At 33.4% G+C, this 19,764-nt stretch overlaps 3 protein-coding genes across 3 annotated transcripts; 1 reads left to right on the top strand and 2 right to left on the bottom strand.

The window, feature by feature from the left end:
• The first annotated feature begins 2,372 nt into the window (after positions 1–2,372).
• On the top strand, positions 2,373–3,302 carry LOC122580538 (mitogen-activated protein kinase kinase kinase 1-like). The gene has a single exon (XM_043752812.1). It carries the CDS (start codon positions 2,404–2,406, stop codon positions 3,178–3,180), a length of 777 nt encoding a protein of 258 aa, XP_043608747.1. The 5' UTR covers positions 2,373–2,403; the 3' UTR covers positions 3,181–3,302.
• Positions 3,303–4,893: 1,591 nt separating this feature from the next.
• On the bottom strand, positions 4,894–9,255 carry LOC122579468 (ultraviolet-B receptor UVR8-like). Its single transcript, XM_043751650.1, has 5 exons — positions 9,078–9,255; positions 8,034–8,198; positions 6,978–7,013; positions 6,669–6,754; positions 4,894–6,291 (listed from the first exon to the last, which is right to left on the bottom strand). The coding sequence occupies exons 1-5, from the start codon at positions 9,166–9,168 to the stop codon at positions 5,029–5,031; spliced, it is 1,641 nt and encodes a 546-aa protein (XP_043607585.1). The 5' UTR covers positions 9,169–9,255; the 3' UTR covers positions 4,894–5,028.
• A 4,777-nt stretch (positions 9,256–14,032) lies between these two features.
• LOC122578521 lies at positions 14,033–17,371 on the bottom strand. The gene is made up of 4 exons (XM_043750496.1): positions 17,137–17,371; positions 15,652–15,762; positions 15,490–15,560; positions 14,033–14,495 (listed from the first exon to the last, which is right to left on the bottom strand). The coding sequence occupies exons 1-4, from the start codon at positions 17,191–17,193 to the stop codon at positions 14,207–14,209; spliced, it is 528 nt and encodes a 175-aa protein (XP_043606431.1). The 5' UTR covers positions 17,194–17,371; the 3' UTR covers positions 14,033–14,206.
• Positions 17,372–19,764: the final 2,393 nt, after the last annotated feature.

Here is a 19,764-nt window from a genome sequence, read left to right as displayed (position 1 = left end):
AAAAAGGTTAATGCAATTTTACATTATATTATCTTATAATTTTAAGAGAAATTTTAAGATAATCTATATAGAGATATATATCATTTCTTATATTTTATAGACCTGCCAAATTAATATTAGAGTAAATTACATTTTTTATTCCTGAAGTTGACACGTTTTTCACTTTTCGTCCCTTAAGTGAAAAAATTATAATTTTGACCTTAAAGTTGACAGATTTTTTCAATCATCGTCCCTCATCAAACGTCGTTAAGTTTCAACCGTTAAGTCGAACACGTGCAACACACGTGAGGGACTGAAACTGCAAAAAATGAAAAGTTTAGGGACGGATTCTGAAATTTACTTTTCTGTTGTCATCATCTTCATCTTCTCCTGCTGACTTTCGTCTGAAAATTCGCCGGAAAACTCAAAAGTCCGATATCTCACTCGTTTCTTCGAATTAAACCACGAAACCACCACCAAACTAATTTCCGCACGAATCTTATAACCGAAACGAGATCCAATGAATCGGTTGTCACACCCGAATTCTTTGTATCTCAATCTACTAATCTAACTATTGTAACAACTTAATAACCTTAACGATTAACCAGTAAACTATATCGAAAACCTTACGATAAAACTAACATTTAACTAAATCGCAAAAAATGAAAGGTAACGAACGCTATGAAACTTAACACAATGCTAGATGAATCAATAGTAAACTTGTAACAACTTTTAGAATGAGATTTCGACGTAAGGATTTCATGAACAACGGATTTAAAGTTTCTATACAAAATATAGAACAAGAGCTATAATCAACCAAATGACGAACTGTAAATTGCTTTGAACTTCTATTACATAAATTAAGAATCAGGTGACGATGATCAGAATTTTTGATCTGAAATATTTGAGTTGCAGGGGCTTGTCAGGCCTCCTGGTCCATTCGTCCCTCTTTGCTTCCTCTTTATATATATTTCTAATTTTTCGATCTTATGTCTTTGTCTCATTACCAAAAACCAAACCCACATGAAGGTCTTTCCCCATTTTGTACTTTTCTTTTTGGTGCAGAGCTTATGGAATAATAAATGAGGCACACCATTGGTGTCTTAGTGAGGAACACGTACACCTAATCTAACATGGACTTATTTGCGAAAACAGAAATATTGCATTCTTGGAACAAACTAAATCGTACAGAAATATTGCTCAAAATCCATGTTATGGGTATTTTGAGTTTTCCGGCAAGTGTTGAATCTGAAATCTTTTAGTTAGGATTCGTGTGGAAATTAATTTTGAGAAGTTTGGTGATGGTTTCGTGGTCTAATTCGAAAAATCGAGTGAGATATCAGCATTTTAAATTTTCCGGCGAATTTTTGGGCGAAAGTCAGCCGGAGAAGATGAAGATGATAACAACAGAAAAGTAAATTTCAGTTTTCGTACCTGAACTTGTCATTTTTTGCGGTTTCAGTCCCTCATCCCATGTCCGACTTAACGGCTGAAACTTAACGACGTTTGGCGAGGGACGATGATTGAAAAAATCTGCCAACTTTAAGGTCAAAATTGTAATTTTTTTACTTAAGGGACGAAAAGTAAAAAACGTGCCAACTTCAAGGACGAAAAGTGTAATTTACTCTTAATATTAGTTCTTTTATGGTTTTATTAGCCTTGTAGGCCCAAATACCCAATGTCAAACAGCAAACCAGTTTTGACCCGATCGAAAATCTTTTTTGTTTTTCGGCCCGACCTCTACCCAGTCTCCTACATAGACTACTTTCCTTTAATGGTCACAAACTCAAAATGACTCGATCCCATTTCAACTTTTCTTTTGTTATCGATGTAAGACAACTTTCTTTCACATGTTATCAAATTTATTTTCTCCATCCACTACTTGCTATATCGTCATCAACGAATTATCCTATGTATTGTTATTTTTTACTCCAGTTTGAAAGATTGCGAATTCTGCACTACTAAGTTAGACAATATCGACTATATATTTCGTCCAGTCCGTACGGTCCAGTTTCAGTTAACCTAATGCATCATTGTATGCGATTTGACCTAATGTATTGTTAGGCCATCAAGCCAAAATACTAACTTCAAATTATCATATTTATAACTCTTATATACTTTTTTTTTATATAGAAGTACACAAAAATATATAAATTATTTTTGAAGAAACTTAATAAATCGGGTCAACCGAAAAACCATGTTACGAAGTGAGGTTGACTTGACTTATGGACAACCTCAAACACAAATTAAATTGGCAACCCTTAACTTGTCCCCTTAACTTATTCCTACACCTCCTCTTCACGTCTCCTTTAAGTATCTCTATACAACAATATATCACCCTTTCTTACAATCTTAACCATTCCAAAACCCCCCTTAACATACAACCCAAAAAAACCAAAAAGAAAAAAAAAAAAAAACAAGAAAATGGACCCTTCTTATCCCTCAACATCCACACCACCATCACCGCCGCCGCCGCCGCCACCACCACCACTAGACTACAACCAATACCCACCTGAACCTCTAACCGAACGAGCCCTTCGTGCACTTGAACACCGTCTACGTCTCGTTCATCGTTCCAATTCCGACTTCTTCATCTTGGGTGCTACAGGAAATGTATATACCGTCAACCTCTCCCCTACTCCGTCATGCACATGCCCCGACCGTACCACCCCATGCAAACATATTCTCTTTGTTTATATACGTGTTCTTTCCGTCTCATTAGACGATCCTTGTATTTGGCGCCGTACTCTCCAACCGTGTCAACTTACACGTCTACTAATGTCTCCAATCTCACTTGATACACTTGTTGGTGTCACGATACGACAACGTTTTCAAGAAATGTATGTTCAACGTGCTACTACACACCCAGATGGAAAGGCGCCTCCAGTACAGGCTGAAGAAGGGTCCACGTGTCCGGTTTGTTTGGATGAGATGGGATCATCATCAGAGGCTCGGAAACTGGTGGCTTGTGCAACGTGTAAAAACCCGATACATGAAGAGTGTTTATTAGCATGGAAAAGAAGTAGTAGAAGAAGATCGACGAGTTGTGTGATATGTAGATCAAGGTGGAGAGATCGAGCCGAATTGGAGAGGTATATTAATCTCTCGGCATATCTTAGCCATGATGAAGAAAATAATAATACTGTCAATCTTCATGATCAAGATGGTGAAGATTATTGTGATGATGCTTTAGTTAACTAATTAGTTTAAGTAGAGATGATTATTAATTTGGATTTGTTGTTGTTCAGTTTGCTTGATTAATTTCATGGGATCAATTTAGATGTAAATATAACATTCATTGTTATTTAGAGATTCATTATTTATGTTGGATGAAATTTAATTAGTCTCTTTCTATACTATCTATATAAACAAACTACATCCTTCAAAATTTAACACTCTACCTTTAAAATCTCTATTTTACCCTTTTAATTCATACTACCATCAAACATTTTATCCCTGAAATTCCAAGAATACCCTTAAAAAAAAACTCTTACGCGTGTCCCTTCCCTGACCTGAAGTTGCTCACATAGTATACCAAAAAAACACACATGCGTTACCGAATTTAATAATCAATCAGCATAAAAAACTCTCACTCTAAAACAACAACGTCCGTTTGCACTTTCAGCCGGACTTAGAAACTCTTTAGTTGAATCATACATTCATGTAATAACACGGTACCGGTACTTAACAATCGTTTTTTTTCTATGCCCCGTTGCATCGCGCGGGTACAAGACTAGTATTCTTTAATTTGAAGTCATCTATAACCCCTTATAAAACATATTGAATTATCCTATTTTAGGAAATTCTAACACTTTTTTTTTAACCCAAAATACTCATATTTCTTAATACTAATTCCCCTATACACCTAATCTATATTTTTATATTATCTAATAAAAAAAACAACTCTCTTTTTAAATTTTACATGGGAAAACTATCTAAAAAACATTAATGGTTAAACTACATTACCAGTCATTTATCTTTCAAAAAATCTTCATCAACATTTTAAATCAATTACTTTTATATCAATTATCTACACCACTTGACGTCGCCTCCACTACCAACAGACGCTCCCACCACCACACCGTCGTCGCCATAACCACCGCCGCATTGTGCGGGTACCGTGCTTGTTTATGTTGGATGAAATTGAATTAGTCTCTTTATTCTTTAATTTGAAGTCACTTAAAATGTTTAGAGTCCAGGTCGCTGGCTAATCACAATCCATCCCAAATAAGCAAATTACAGATTATATATGTGATAATGATTAAACATATTTTTCAACATCTAACACAATATCTGTAACAGCAAAAATTAGTCGTTAGTAGTAAGTTTTCTCATGATATGCCTATGCCCATGCCCATGCCCATGCCCAAATTTGAACCCATGGTTTTACCAAATGAGGAAAGGGCTTCCTCGCCTTCACCCCCTATTCCCAGCCCTGGGAGTACAAACTCATTGTTTTCAGAAGATAAAACTGTTCAAAGTTCTGCTATCTGTGGTCTCTTATATTCTTACCCTGGTAAAAAACCTGGTAATATCACTGTTGCTTTTTTCCTTTTTTTTTTTTTATAAGTCCCATAGGTTTGATCCTTTAGAATTGTACTCAACTCCGGATGAAGCAAAAACTCTCACCTCCGTTATGGACCACTAGTCCACTAGCCTAGAGTTTGACTATCACACTCATTGACTACGAAGTAGTCTTATGATTCCACATACTCATAGCGAATTTACGTAACAACCCTCAGACCCGTTTACCAAGAATACTGCTCTACACAAACTAACTTGAATCACAAGTTACATTTGAGTTTCTACAAGTTCTTTCGAAGTTCTATATTCTCACCGAAACATTTTGATGCCTATTTCTGTTTATATGTACCAATGCAAATGACATGAAACTAGGCCTCAATATTCATCATGTGTATAAAGCAGGAACTAGGCAACTTTTTCTTTAATACAATCTCAACATTTCTAAATGAGATGTACAGCAAACACACCTGTAATAAGGATTAATACAAAACATAGACGGGCCTAATCCACATTAAACATGCCTGCTTAGTGATTGGTACTCGTTGATGATCCAAGATACTCTTTAAGCATCTCCTTAATCCTTTGTTTCATCATCTTATCTTCAACACCTGCAAGCATGTTACGATAAAACATCTGCAAACGTATGAGTTTACCACGATCACATGATTCCAGCATATTCTCCCACTCTTTGGTAATATCAAATGTACCCGAGTTCTGTAACGAGAGTGGTATATCTTTATCTTCTTCAAATGGCTTTCCAAAGATAGAACCATGAAGAATGCTGGCGTAACGCTCCATTATACGAAGCTTAGAGTGCAGAAGATTCATTTCATCCATCATAACTGATAATTTCTTCTCAATCTCGGTTGCTTCTTCAGGATCCTTTTCCACAACGGGGTTGTTGGCAACAGTTTCTGGACCCTCGACATTTGGTGGAGGCCACAACACGGCCTTTGGGGAGAAAAAATCAGCCTCTTGACCATTTCCGAGGACACCACTTCTTCCTCTTCCCCAAGACCAAAGCTTGTATCCACCATCTGCAAGAATAACAGTATGAGCAGCACCACAAGCTACCTGAACAGGTTCTGAAAATCTTGGCCCAGATACGTCATTGATTAACCGGGGAGAAAGTGCATCTCCACCATCACCTTCCGTAAAAGTAGCTTCAGGACATAGGCCCAACCCGTTTTCCATTCCCCAAGACCAAACATTCCCAGATGATGAAACTACACTTGTGTGAAACAAACCACATGCTACAGAAACTAAGAGCACGTTTTCGGGCAACTTATCAACAATTTCTGGGTACAATGAGTTTTTTGTGGTTCCCTGACCTAATTGTCCGTTATTACCACGGCCAAAAGTCCAACATAAACTTTCTAGTGGAACACTCTGTGTCCTTTTATAAGTAAGTACACAAGTATGGAAGGCTCCGCAAGCTACTTCATAAGCTTTCCATAGAGATCTTGCGTTGAATTTGTCAACCATTTGAGGGTTTGGCCTCATATTTGTATCTCCAAGGCCTAACTGGCCATGATTGTTGTTACCAAATGTATAGCATACGAGATCACCACCTTCACCATTGACTAAAGCTGCAATGTGCTCACTTCCACATGCTACCTTAACCACAGTGTGCCCATAGAAATCAACAGACATAGGAGTAGGTGTCGGGTCAAGTATAAATTCTGATTCACTTGAGTTTCCTTGTACAGAGCAGTTGCCCCACATCCAGAGGGACCCAATATCATCTACTGCTAGTGACATCATACCTCCAGATTTCACTAAAGAAACCTGGTTAGAAAGGTAAAACGGGGTGTTTGATAATCAGCCAGTCGTAACGAAACATGGATTAAAGCTTTGAAAATCACTTTCTACGGTGTTGGGAATCTAAAAACTCTAACTATCCAAATGAAGTGACGAGCAAAATAAATATATGTAAGTAATTTACTTGATCTTTTGACAGTTAGCTTTGATGCAACTAGTACCAACTAATTATATGTAAAACTTATATTGTTCCTAAGATAATTAGATTATCATAATTAGATAACCACTTTCAGAAAGCAAATATAAACACCTCCAACATTACTTATCATATATCAGATAATAAGAACTTCAAGAACAAGTGAACATCTAGATGTAAGGAATAAGAAGTTTATGTTGGCATATACCTTACGTTCTGTTTCATTCCCTGCCTTTGGCAACTTCACCAAACAGGGAACAGAAGAATTATCTCCATCAAAACCTAGTTGACCATCTACCTTAGTGTCAAGGATGGTATGAATAACATTAACACCAAAGAAACTCATCTTTTGACAATACTGGAAATTTGGAACCCTCATGATGATTCAGTAAAAATATAATTGACTTGTATGTCCTATGGTTCTTCATACCTATTCTATCTAGACATATTAGTAATATATTGCAAGCTCAAAAATAGATTTTCAATGGAATTGCTGACGTATCATTGGAAAGGATACAAGCGTTATAGCCCCAGCTCCAAAGTGAACCATCATCTGAGATAACATAGGTAAAGAGAAAGAAAATGTAAGGTTAGGAACCTAAAATCTGCAGTCTTGTCATTCATAGGTTTTTCGCCAGCAAAGTCGTTTATCTTTTCAGATAACACTTATAATTATCCTTTCAAATATGGTCATATACACCAAAGGTACTTGGTCAATAATCAAGGTTACCCATCATCAAAAGGGTTGTGGGTTCTAGTACTATGGAGGACAAATTGTAAATATGTGTGCATAATTGCCTTTATTAAGAAATAATATGGTCACAAAATCTGGTTTATTCTACTAAATCAAGTGAACAAAAGTTGTAAACTAGTCCCATGTTGGACATATTGTAAATACGTGGGCATACTTTCAAATAAAATTTTTAAAATATGGTCACATAAATCTTTTTATTCTGCTAAATTGAGTAAACAAATGTTTTAAACTTAAAGTGCCAAACATACACTATAAAGTGTTTATGACGAGTGTAGCTATCGTTGCTGCTTATTATATGCAGCCAGGTCAGATGGGATTATCATACCAATTGGTCTGCTAGAATCAAGTGACTGTATCATCTGTTTTTTATTCTAGAAGGAAAATATCACACACATCCACAGATATTTACAATTCGTCCACGATGGCCATGGGATTACAACCCAAAACCTCTTGGTTGATGGGTCATCTCAAATACTGCTAGGAGCAAGTCCCTTTTCTGAGACTAGACGATCTAGTGTGTCAAAATCGATCTTAGAATAATTTTGAGTAAAGTATAGATTGTTAATTTCAAAATAAGTGTCAAAAATGAGTTGACTAGAAATGAACTTAATGTCCAAAGGGAAGATTTCACACAAGTAACACAATTAGGCCATCATTTGTATTACAAATTTTGTAATATAATTTGGTCATTGGGCTAGTAAACATCATCATCATAACAATAAAGAGTATTGAATAGTCACTGTTCGGGGAGAGTTATGCAAAAAGAAGCAGTTTTAATAGGTAATAATAATAGTACATAGATAAAGTATATAAATCTACCAGCAAGAGCTAGAGAGTGATAAGCGCCGGCAGAAATTCCAGTAATCTTGACGCTATCATTCTGATCCGTGAAATTAATATTAAGTGGAAAGAGCTGATCGAGGTCAGAAGCATTGCCCAGACGGCCGAAGGTACCTCTACCCCATGTATATACCTGTCCATCACCTTCAACATTTTCATTATCACCATCCAGCCAACACAATATATAGATGCGGGTTATTATGCAAAGTGTCTTAAAGTGTGAAGTGTGCCAAGCAGCTTAAATATTACTAACATACAACTTAACTAATTTTTTCCCTATTGAATCTGTCAGTGTTATCTAAGATGTATCTTAACATACAACTTAATAATTACTAACATACATCTAAGTTACTAAAATCTATGTTAGTAATAGTTAAGTTGTATGTTATTGATAGTTTAGAACTACTAACATACATCTTAACTATTACTGGCATTCTTAAACTAAAATTTATGACAGTAATAATAAGTGTATGTTCTTAACTGTTATGTCAGGAATAGTAACTGTATGTTAGTACTTCAGGTCCACCATCCACCATCCAGGGTGCAACCATAGTGGCGAAGAGCGAAGCCTGTTAGGTAGATCACCCGATCACCCCTATGACCTATCACTCCCACCAGCTACCCTTTATTAATAGTGTAATCAACTACGACCGAATGTTCATGTTGTGTGGTGACATATGAGATTGTTTAATCAATATAAGAAACTAAATATTTTGTTCAAAAAATGTAATAGACCTTTACATATGGGTCAATTAATACAAGGACTTATGTTTTTATTTTGTTCAAACAATGTAAGGTCGGTACACATTTTACATCATTTGAACAAAATACATACACAACATAACCATTCGCAGTTTAATATCCTTCGCAACCCCCCTCTCCACACGCGCACACACACATAATATTAATAGTTTGCTAAACAGTACCTAAAGGCCAACCCCCCCATTCATGTAGGTCAGAACAATTCAAATGAATGAATGAAGTGCAAAAAGTAAGTGGATAAGGAAGAGGAGTATTAGTTACTGGTAAGTGCGAGAGTGTGAGCTTCTCCTGCTGCAATTGCGATTATTTTCTTCTTCTTCTTCAAGCTCCCCGCTTCTTGTTCTGCCATCATGTTTACAGATAGATGTATGAATATACTGTATACAGTATATTGTAATTATATTGACGGAAAATTCGTATATAATGTGTCTGCCAACCACCCCAATAGTTGTCCTTTCTTGTTCGCCTCGTTATCAAATATTTTATTATTTCTTTTCATTTAATTACAAAATAGAAACATTACACTAATAAATAAAAACATAAGAAAGTGGAAATTAATGATATAATTTAGATTTATTTTAATTAAATAACATAACTTCATCACATGTTTAATAACTTAATTTAAAATTTATAATTGGTCAATTGAGATTTAACTGGTTGTTTTTCAATAAATATATTAAAATAAGAAGATTAAAATTTAAGATAAGCTTAAGATAATTATGTTTCCATTATGGGGATATATTCCCTGCATGATGAGGCAGCAAAATCTTTTGATTTTTTACTTATCTTAATCCACCACCAAAATCTCATTTTATCTCCATTATTAATTAATATTTAAAATCTCATTTAGTTTCAAAACCATTTCCAGAATTCCGGTTTATAGAAAATGAACTATCGCCACTACATTTCACTTTTTACTGCCAAATATTTAAATGAAAAGGTTTTTCGTTATTATTGAACTTTGATCACAAATATTATTTATGCCATGATGAAGCAAGTAGAGGTATTTTTTATGCCCATAAAATTAAAACATTCATATATACATAGTAAAGACTAAAGAGTAGTTCTCTTAAAACTGAATTATTATCATCAACACAAATCTTTACATAGAGCATTAAAGATGCTCTCCATTTGTTGAGTTGTGTCACACCCCACCATAGGCGGAATCGTAGGATATGACGAAAAGATATAGCAATAGCACATGGAATTTGTAATAGAGTTATACTAAATGAAATCCAAATAAATGTAATTCCCACAAGGGGGATAAGTCTAGGCAACACGCCTCAAATAGCAAAAGATGTAACAAATAGCAAATAGAGTTCAATGATTAAATGCAATTAGGAGTCCATGAAGGATCTCTTTATTAGTCTTCCTAAAGTCCTTATACTCAATCTCCTTAAGCATTGTTAATACCTGAAAATAAATGCTCGAAAATGTCAACATAACGTTGGTGAGTTCGTAAGTTTAAAGGAATAAAAATGAGTTTGCTGTACATGATATATCAAGTTTGGACAATAGTGTAAATATAAACATGTAGTAGCATACTAAATACTGATTAATGCCATCATAGTTATCCAACAACACAATCCCCATCACTCCTGCCAACAACTCAATCATGCTTTAAATACCAACAACTACCAGCTGGAGTATAAAGTTGGTCGATAGTTTTCCAATAGTCTTCAATAGATATCAAAAGACATCTATTGCATCAAAGAAATCAATACAGCAAGCTAGCATACACATTTTATAATTACACGTATTTGTCCATGAAAACAAACAAGTTTTGACACAGCTAGTAAAGGAATGAAAAGTGTTTTGAGCATCATTTTCCCCCAAAGAAATAATATAAAAAGGGGCCACGAAACTCACCTCAACAAGCAAGTAGTTATGCAAATCCAATAAGGTCGCTAGAATCTACACAACATATATATATAAACAAGTTACAATTATGGACATGGTCAAGAACCGTCCATTGTAACCCGTATTTGATGAAATACACATATGGCTACTTTCAAAATATTCACAACTGATTTGTCATATATTATTAGGTTACAGGTCACATAACTTAATATATAATATTTGTTGTAATGATTTAAGATTAAATTCTACAAGTTCATATTAACTGAAATTTTTGATAAATTTATCTATTTTTCATTAGGATGAAACGAACAATTCAAGATTCCAAATCTTAACTACTGTTACCTTAGAGTGTTATATACTTACATGAATTTTTACATAATTTATTTGACACGTTAACTATTTTTAAAAATTCAATGATTACAGACTAGTCAGAAAAATCACTGTTTACGCACAGAAAAGTTTTATAAAAGTTAAGGGCCTTTGAAGCTTCAAAAAAATCCAATTTTTTTACTGTACAATCTTAACATCTCAAAAACGTTTCTGTAGAAAAATAAATTTCCAGTTCATAAAATCGACCAAGTTGTGACTATTTGAAGTCGACTCAAATCTGTTCGGAAAACTCAGCTTTGCGCAGTTTTGTTATAAAATTCGTTTGACAACCTTAAACTTCATATTTTGACACGAAACTACTTCCACTAGAAAGTAGACTTCCTGAAATTAATTTTAGACACCAAAAACGTGACTTAACCATCTTCCATGACCAAGATACGACCTTTCAAAGTTAACAAACCGAATCTGTCCAGATTCTGAAATAACTCAAACTTACTGTTTTAAAGACTACTACAACTAATATACATATATAAACTTTCAAATCTTTCCAACACCTATTTACATCTGTTATTATGATTTTCATGCCTTCATAATTGGATTTCTTTAATTACATTAATTATTATGATATAATAAATACATAGAGTTTTAACAACAATGTGATTTATACTTCAAGCTTTTGATTTAACCTAAAAAAAACCCTTCATTCATTATTATAAATTTGCCATAATATATATTCATCAAAATAGGTTACTTATAATGAAAGATCAATAATATAAAGATATTATATATATATATATATATATATATATATATATATATGAAAAGAAGAGATAAGTAATTTTACCCCAAGAATGATGATCACTCCTTAGATACCTTGACAACATAATATATAATCTATTAGAATTTTACCATAAAGTTTTATATGATAAGATCCTATGAAAACAGATTGAAAATTATATTAATTTACCAAAAAAAAAAAAAAAATCCTTAGAGAAGAATGCTAATTGTGTGTAAAGAAAAATTGGTTTTGTGGTGGTCTTTTCTTTTGAATCTACGGCCGAGCAAACTCAGCAAAACAAAGAGTGATTGTTTTAGAGTTTTTTTTTTATATTATTTAGGGTATAGTTATTATATATTTATATATATATATATGGAGGTAAGTGTTTTAGTTAGTTTATGATTAGACTTAATGCATTATAAGAATTCTAATGGAATTAAAATTCCTTGCTCACCATAAATTGTTGTAATATATATATGACAAAAAAATTTTCACTAAACATATGATATTTTACTATTACTATTACCATCTTACTACTTATACTAATTATATATTATTTTTATAATTATTGATTTCGTTCACCACTAAATAGCGTATACTAAATTATCAATGTCTAGAAATAAATATGACTAACAATTACAAGTCTAGAAATTACGGGGATAGTTATAGTCATCTATGTTTAGGAAGATCAAATATCTCAATCATAAACTATTGAAATTCAAGTAATAGAAATCCCATATTGGAAATGATCACCACATTTCTATGCTTGTTACACTATATAGGCATATTGACTAGTCAAGAAATTTGGAATGTAAATTAGAGACTATAATAAATTATCAGTTTTGGTGACGGATGTCACAAGTCGACCACTGAAGACACTACACTCTCTCATCGGATTTTGTATTTTTTTATAAAGTAAATATGATTAGAAATTAATTAAATGAGATGTTCTTGAATATTGTACATTTTTTATAAAGTGAAAATGAGTTTGAAATTTAATTAATGAGATATTTTTGCATTCAATTACTCCGTATTACTTAATTAGTATAACTAAAAAGTCAAAAAATTTAATTGTTGTCATACGTAGGCTAATTCTAAAGAAATGATGTAGAGAGTTTGCTGCTTCATCATGTAGGGAATATACCCCTTGTATTATATGATTTTTGGTAGAAGTTATATCAATAAATAATTTTTTTTAAATGAAATATATTCATATATTTTTGTATCAAATGTTTATAATACAAATATAAAATATTTACGGTTAAAATTGAAAAAAAAAACTTAAAAGATTAGACCAAGACAACAAGACAGGACGAATGAATTTTCTTGTTACGAGAATGATTTTTTTACCCATATTATTTCCATTATGTTTTTTTTTTCTTTTTGTTTTATGACTTTTTCTTTTAAATTAAGTATTAATTTAACGTAATGTCTTTTGTTACAACGCCCAAATGACATATCATTGTTATAATTAAAAGGAAAAATGATTAATAACCTTAATTGGTATGCTTAAAGATAGACTAATAATAATGATGACACATTACATGATCAATGATAAAAATTATAAGTGATAAAACTCATTATATAAGTGCTAAATATCTAAATCATTTAGCCATATCTTTAGCCCAAGTTTTAGATCTATGAATCATTTTCTAAATAAAAAAATCAAATATTATATCTAGTGTAATTAGTTTAACTTAAATGTGTGTATTGAGGAAATTGAATAAACAAACAAGTAAATGTTCTAAATCAAATCTATTTAGTAGCTTACCCCAAATGAATTGATCGGATACAATTCAGTGAATCGATATAACAAAAATGTGTGTATTTTGAGAGGAACAAAAATGTAAAACCAATATGTCAAGAAAATTCGTTTACGTCCATCTGCCAAAAACTGCTTTTAGGGTAGTTTTTTACTTTCAAAATTATCAAATTCGACGCCAACCAGGGGCTTTACCCTTAGATCCTGCAATTGCCCCCGGACCCCCTTACTTAGGGTCGTTACCCATAAAATCATAATAAACTTAAACAAATGTACACTCCACACAACCAAACTTATTCGATATTTTATTATGATAATATTGGTCTTTAAATAAATCCAATTAGATACTAAAAATATCCAACTGTGTGTTCCCGATAAGGCTTAAAAAATATTTGGACACCTCGAATTTCACATTAGTCTATCAAGTATTGCACATTCATATAGGATAGTTTTAACATTCAGTTGGACTATAGTTTTAACATTCAGTTGGGCAAAATTTTTCTTTTTCATATTATTCTATAAATTAGAAAACTGGGTAAATGTATTCATCCATATATGCTGTTATTGCTATGATATATGTTATGAAATTCATTTTGATTTAAAACACTCAACACATGCTTAGAGTATAAACAATCTATAAAGATGCCGCTGAAGGGGCCTTTACCCTTTCCTTCTCTTATGGCTCAGCACGAAATCATCATCGTCACTATCGTCCACAACTCTTTTATTTGCTTTTGCGTCCCCGTTTTTTGAAACAGGAGGGGGTTGTGGCTTCTTTGAACTTTCACCTCTACTCGGTGGCGAAAATTGTTGTGGCTTCTTTGAACTCTCCCCTCTGCTTGGTGGAGATTTGATAGGAGTACCCATTCTTATTTCCTTTTGTCTCCTCTGCTTTTTCTCGTATGCCTTTTTTGCTCTTTCTGGTGATAACATGCCATGTTCCATCATCCTACACATCCAAATGCAATAAATCTCATGTCATTGTGTACACATGTGGTTCTTTTTTTAAGTTCGAGTACTGCAAAAATATGTAATAACGCACACTAATGCAGCTATATGGACACTACTCAAGTTAGAGAGCTTTATGTCAGTCATGCCAAGTGCTACATGCAAAAATCAAACTAAACCTTTCTTGATTAGGATCATAAGCACTACTAACTAGTAATTAGTTTGAGTTTTAATGGATCAAATACAAATCAATTAATTTGGATGAACTAGACATTTGTTTTATGTCTTACTACAACGGATCAAACAGATATTACTTACAATACTACTTGGAAAGACTAAAGAGGACAACGAGTTATAAGTCTACCATGACATACTTCTTTATACCTCGTTGCAATATCCAAAATGTTGAATCATTGTGTTTATAAGAATATTTTTCATAATTTGATTTACTTTTTATGAAACTAAAGGAACAGAGGGAAAACAAATGTTCTTATGCTAACCCCATTCATGCTTACAGAAACACCTGACCAGGCAACCTGCTTATTCTGCAATCTATATCTAAATAATACCAAAACGACTACGATGTTTGAACTAATTGCAGTATAGAAAACATAGAAAACCTCTAGCTTGGAGACATAAAGAAGAAAGCCATTAGATTAGATATGAACAAACAAATATTTTACATACGGAGCTTGCATGTTTGTCAAACTCGGTGATTTAAAATATCTAGTTGTTGCAAATTTCAGGTTCTTCAACTTTCAACCCAGATAATTCCTTACAGCCTACTTGTTACTAAGTCTAGTTTTTTGACAATTTACAATCTGAAACTGTGAAACATAATCTATTTCAAAACTAATTTATCACTTTTAACACATCCTAACACCCCTTTAGTATTTGATAGCTCGGTCAAGAAAACACATGCTTATGTGTAAAGCATTATGCAGGTACCAAAGTGATTTCCTTACATATGAAAAGCATTAACGAAATGTACTCACCAAAACTCTGCCATTTCACTAGAAGGAATCTGCTTCGACAATGACTCATAAAAGATCCTCAGAGGTTCTCGCTGTTAAACACAAAATTAAACCCAAAAATGATGACAAAAGGTAAATGCAAAATAGACTTAATTAGAAATAAATGAAAATCAGTTGATGTACCTCTTCAGGAACATCAAACTTCTGGCCAGGCAACGAGTAAACTTTCTTCGTTCTAACCGTTGTTGTAGTTGTTGTTTTCTTGGAAGTTGTCACAATGGACTTTCCTTTCGCCTTTCATCATGAAAATTGACAAGTTCATCCAAGACTCAAAAATAAATATAATTCTCAAGCATACTACATCGTAACTGCTTTAGTATAACACGCAAAAAACCATTAAATTGGTTTTTGACACTGCAGATACAATTAAAACCTCGGTTCTTTATACTTTAATTCCAAACACGCCTAATCAACCTTGTAAAGTACTAGAAGGATAATGGCATGTGAGCAGAAAGAACTTCGATCAAATTGCTAGTGTATGAAATAACTTTGAAAATGTACACTCAATGTAAGAAGCACCATACAAGTCCTTAATGTTTGATATAAAAGTTAACAATATTTATGTAAGTTGATGATGTTACTCCTGTTTTTAACATCTTGAACTTCTTTGCAGCTTATATTGATATACTAATACTAATTTCTAGACACCATATTACTTAAAGGGAAAATTCTGAAAATGGGTAACATACCTAAATTTCCTAGTAAGGGGAATTTAAATGTTCTTGAAGAAAAAAAAGGATAACAAGTTGAGAAATGTTAGGTTGACAAACAAATCTTTAACCAATCAAATCAAGTTATATTTTTTTTCTCTTTTCTCTCTTTGTTGATTTGTCCACGTCATATGACACATGTGTTTGTAACCGTTTGTTTGTGTTATTTGTAGATCTAGCATTGCTAATATCTTTACTACTTTATAGACGTTCTAGTCCCATGTTGAAAAGTTAGAAAAAAGGGACATGCGAAATTACTTAATTGCCCTGAATGAACTAATCTACACCACTAGTCCACTACCAGTTTTACATCAACCTACATCACTTGACTCCGCCACCACCAAGGATAGTCTCCGCCATCACCACCAGTCACCATCGCCGCATTGCACGGATACCCTTCTGGCATGAACTTATGCTTCTTTAACTAAAAAATATTTAACGGTCCCCTAAATAGGAAAGTTATGTACATATGTTCAATTTTTTCGGAATTTCCCCTTACTTAAAACCTATAAAGAAAACATAACCATAGTAATAATAATACAATTACGACTTTCTTGTTTTTGCTACATTAGTATATAGATTAACGTTTGGAACAAATGCTCGAAATTGCGTCAAACTTGTCTCATTTTGCTATTGTATGTTTTCACCTACCAAAAACTCAGCTCAATTATATGTATATATCTATCGAGTTACTATTTCATAAGGTAACAAGCAACAACATTTTCTCCGAATCATATAAGTTGCCACGTCATCAAAACAAGTTCCACCACACATCATTCAATAATAATGAAATCAGATAACTTTAATACATGGATCATAGCAATTAAATTACAATTTCACTAGAATTGAATAAAGAAAGTATTTAATTCACATAATAATAATAAAAAGAAACAATTACCTCAGTCTTAGTAGTGGCTGAAACTTTTTGTTTAGATTTGGTAGTTTCTGAAGCCATTAATTGATTGATTGATCTGATCTGATTCAGATGAGATCGTTTGATTGTTATCTGTGTTTTATACAATTTTCATATCTGACGGATTAAGCAATGACAAAGATAGATAGATATATAGATAGATACAGAGTGGGTGTTGTAAAAAAGATGGAAAGAAAAGAACGGTGATTTGGTGGGTATGTTTTTAACCAACTTTTACTAAAAATCGTTACGTTATAGGTGAATGGTAGGGGTAAATTGGTCTTTGCAATGGTGGATATCATCTTTATTTATTGATTTTGAAATTTACTTTCTTCAACACAGCTGCTTTAAATCATTTTAGCCAACAACATTGAAATTCAGTTGTACTTTTTTATCATTAATAACACAAATTTCCAATTTATTAATGTCATGCATTATTTATTATGAGTGCTAGACGTGAAACCAAGTTCATTTGGGAGCGAGTGGAACATATGAGCCCTAAGTACCCGCATTTATTTAGCGATTAGTGTTTTGTTGAATTTCATGACGAAGTTTTTTTAACGTAGAAATGATTTAACATCTGTTATTTTGACTCGATTGACTTCTGTGCAAATTAAAAAATAAATGATATTTAGTGGTGTAATTGAAACTATCATATGATTAAATGACATATTATAAGCTAGATGAAGTCGATTGGCCGACTTATTCGATATTACTATGCTTGATGACATTTAATTAGCTAGCAATATGTGATGGGTCAACCCATGGACAAACCCTTACCCAAGACCCACACTCATGACCCAACCTTATCCTCCCAAAAATCCTTACACCCAATCCTCCTCCATTCATTCATTCATCCACCCATCTTAATCTCTCTCTAACTACACACACACTCTTACAACTCTCTTACGCGCTCTCTAAATTTCTCTTCTTCATTTATTGTTGTTTAAACTAGATTTAAGTAAGAATAATCATCTTCTTCATCATCTAAACATCATATCAAAAATTTGGGATTTAAGGTGTAAGAAAACTCATATTATAGCTCAAATTTAGATTTAGCAATTGGAGGAACTTTTGGTAAGCTAATTCTATCTCATGATCATGATTTTATACTTGTAATCATGTTTCTAGACTAATATAAGCATCCTTGAGTCAAAATTCGGGTCAAAGAAGAATTTAGGTGAAAACTAGGTTCTTGGTTATTGAATTAGGTCAAAAACCGATTTTTGGGCATAGATTAATGTTTTGGATCAAATTTAGGGAATAGGTGATGCTTATTTATGTTCAAGCTTGAAAATGAGTCTTGAAGATCCTTGGGTCGATTTTGGGGTCACTAGGGTTTCATTAGGTTGTGACTTGGGTCAAAACGAATTTTAGCACGATTTTGGTGATTGATTCAAGTTTGTGGAAGTGGTTTATGTCCAATTGATGTTAAAATATGTTAATTTATGCATAAAAAGTGTCTTGGAGCTTCCTAAATCGATTTCAAGGTGACAAATGGTGTTTGGGTTGAGTTTGGGTCGAGTTTGGTCAGAATCTGGGCAAATCACGTTGTGAGTGGGGGTCATCGCGCCGCGAAAATCAAGGTTCGAGCACATAAGTGGGTCGGAAACATTTCTCAAGTCGTGAGTCTGAGCCCTCACTCTGTGATTGGGTTGTTCTGGTCGCGCAGTGAGGCTGGTCTCTCGTGGCGCGATTGTGAGTCTTTTTTGCGTCGCTTTCAAACTTTCATAACTTTTAAACCGTAAGTCCAATCTTAATGTATGACCTATTGTTGGAATCGTATGAGAGTCTACTTTCATATGGTATCATCCATTTGGGCTGAATCCATGTCCATTTCTAAAAATGTTAGGTTAAAGTTCCTTTGTTATTACTCGGGAAAGCCGCTGGAGTGTTTGTGGGTTTGTAGTTTGACTTAAACTAACTAGACCTTATTGCCTAGGGTATTAGAGTTGAATTTGATTTTATCGTGATATACATTGATAGGTTGTGGACACGTGGCGGTTGTTGAACGTTTATAACTCTATATTAACTTGTCGTTTTGCTTGGAAAGCAAGGTGAGTTCCGTAGTCCCCTACTCGATTAAGATTCGGGTTGAAAAGTGTACACGTGCTTGATTGATTAATTGATTTGATTGACAGTTTAACTTATTGTTTGTTGGATTATGCTTTTGATTTTAATTATATGATATGATTAGGATAGTTGTACATACATGGAAGACGATGATATTACTCGATACGACGTACTCCCAAGTATCGTATACTTGATGAATATTTGTGGTTGTGGTTGTATTGTTGTAGACTTGTTGTCGAGGGATACTTATGATGCTTTTAATTGGCGTACTATTACTTGTGAACACTTATTACGTGTTCTCAATCTATCTTGTGTAGTTCCTTGAAAGGATACCTATGTGTGTGGCTAGGTTATACATTAAGGAAACCTATATTACGTTCATGTGTAACATATGGGCGTCACATAAGTTGTTACTTGCCTTATTCTTGTTCATATTGTGATTGATTGACGATGGTTTCTTATGAGCCGTTACTACGAACTCATCAACCTAGTGTTGACCTTGTTTAGTTCACTTTTTAGGTATTCAAGAGAACCTAAGAC

This window comes from Erigeron canadensis, chromosome 8 (genome assembly GCF_010389155.1).
Source record: "Erigeron canadensis isolate Cc75 chromosome 8, C_canadensis_v1, whole genome shotgun sequence".
Classification (NCBI taxonomy): domain Eukaryota; kingdom Viridiplantae; phylum Streptophyta; class Magnoliopsida; order Asterales; family Asteraceae; genus Erigeron; species Erigeron canadensis.
This window is presented reverse-complemented; position numbering and strand designations above follow the sequence as displayed.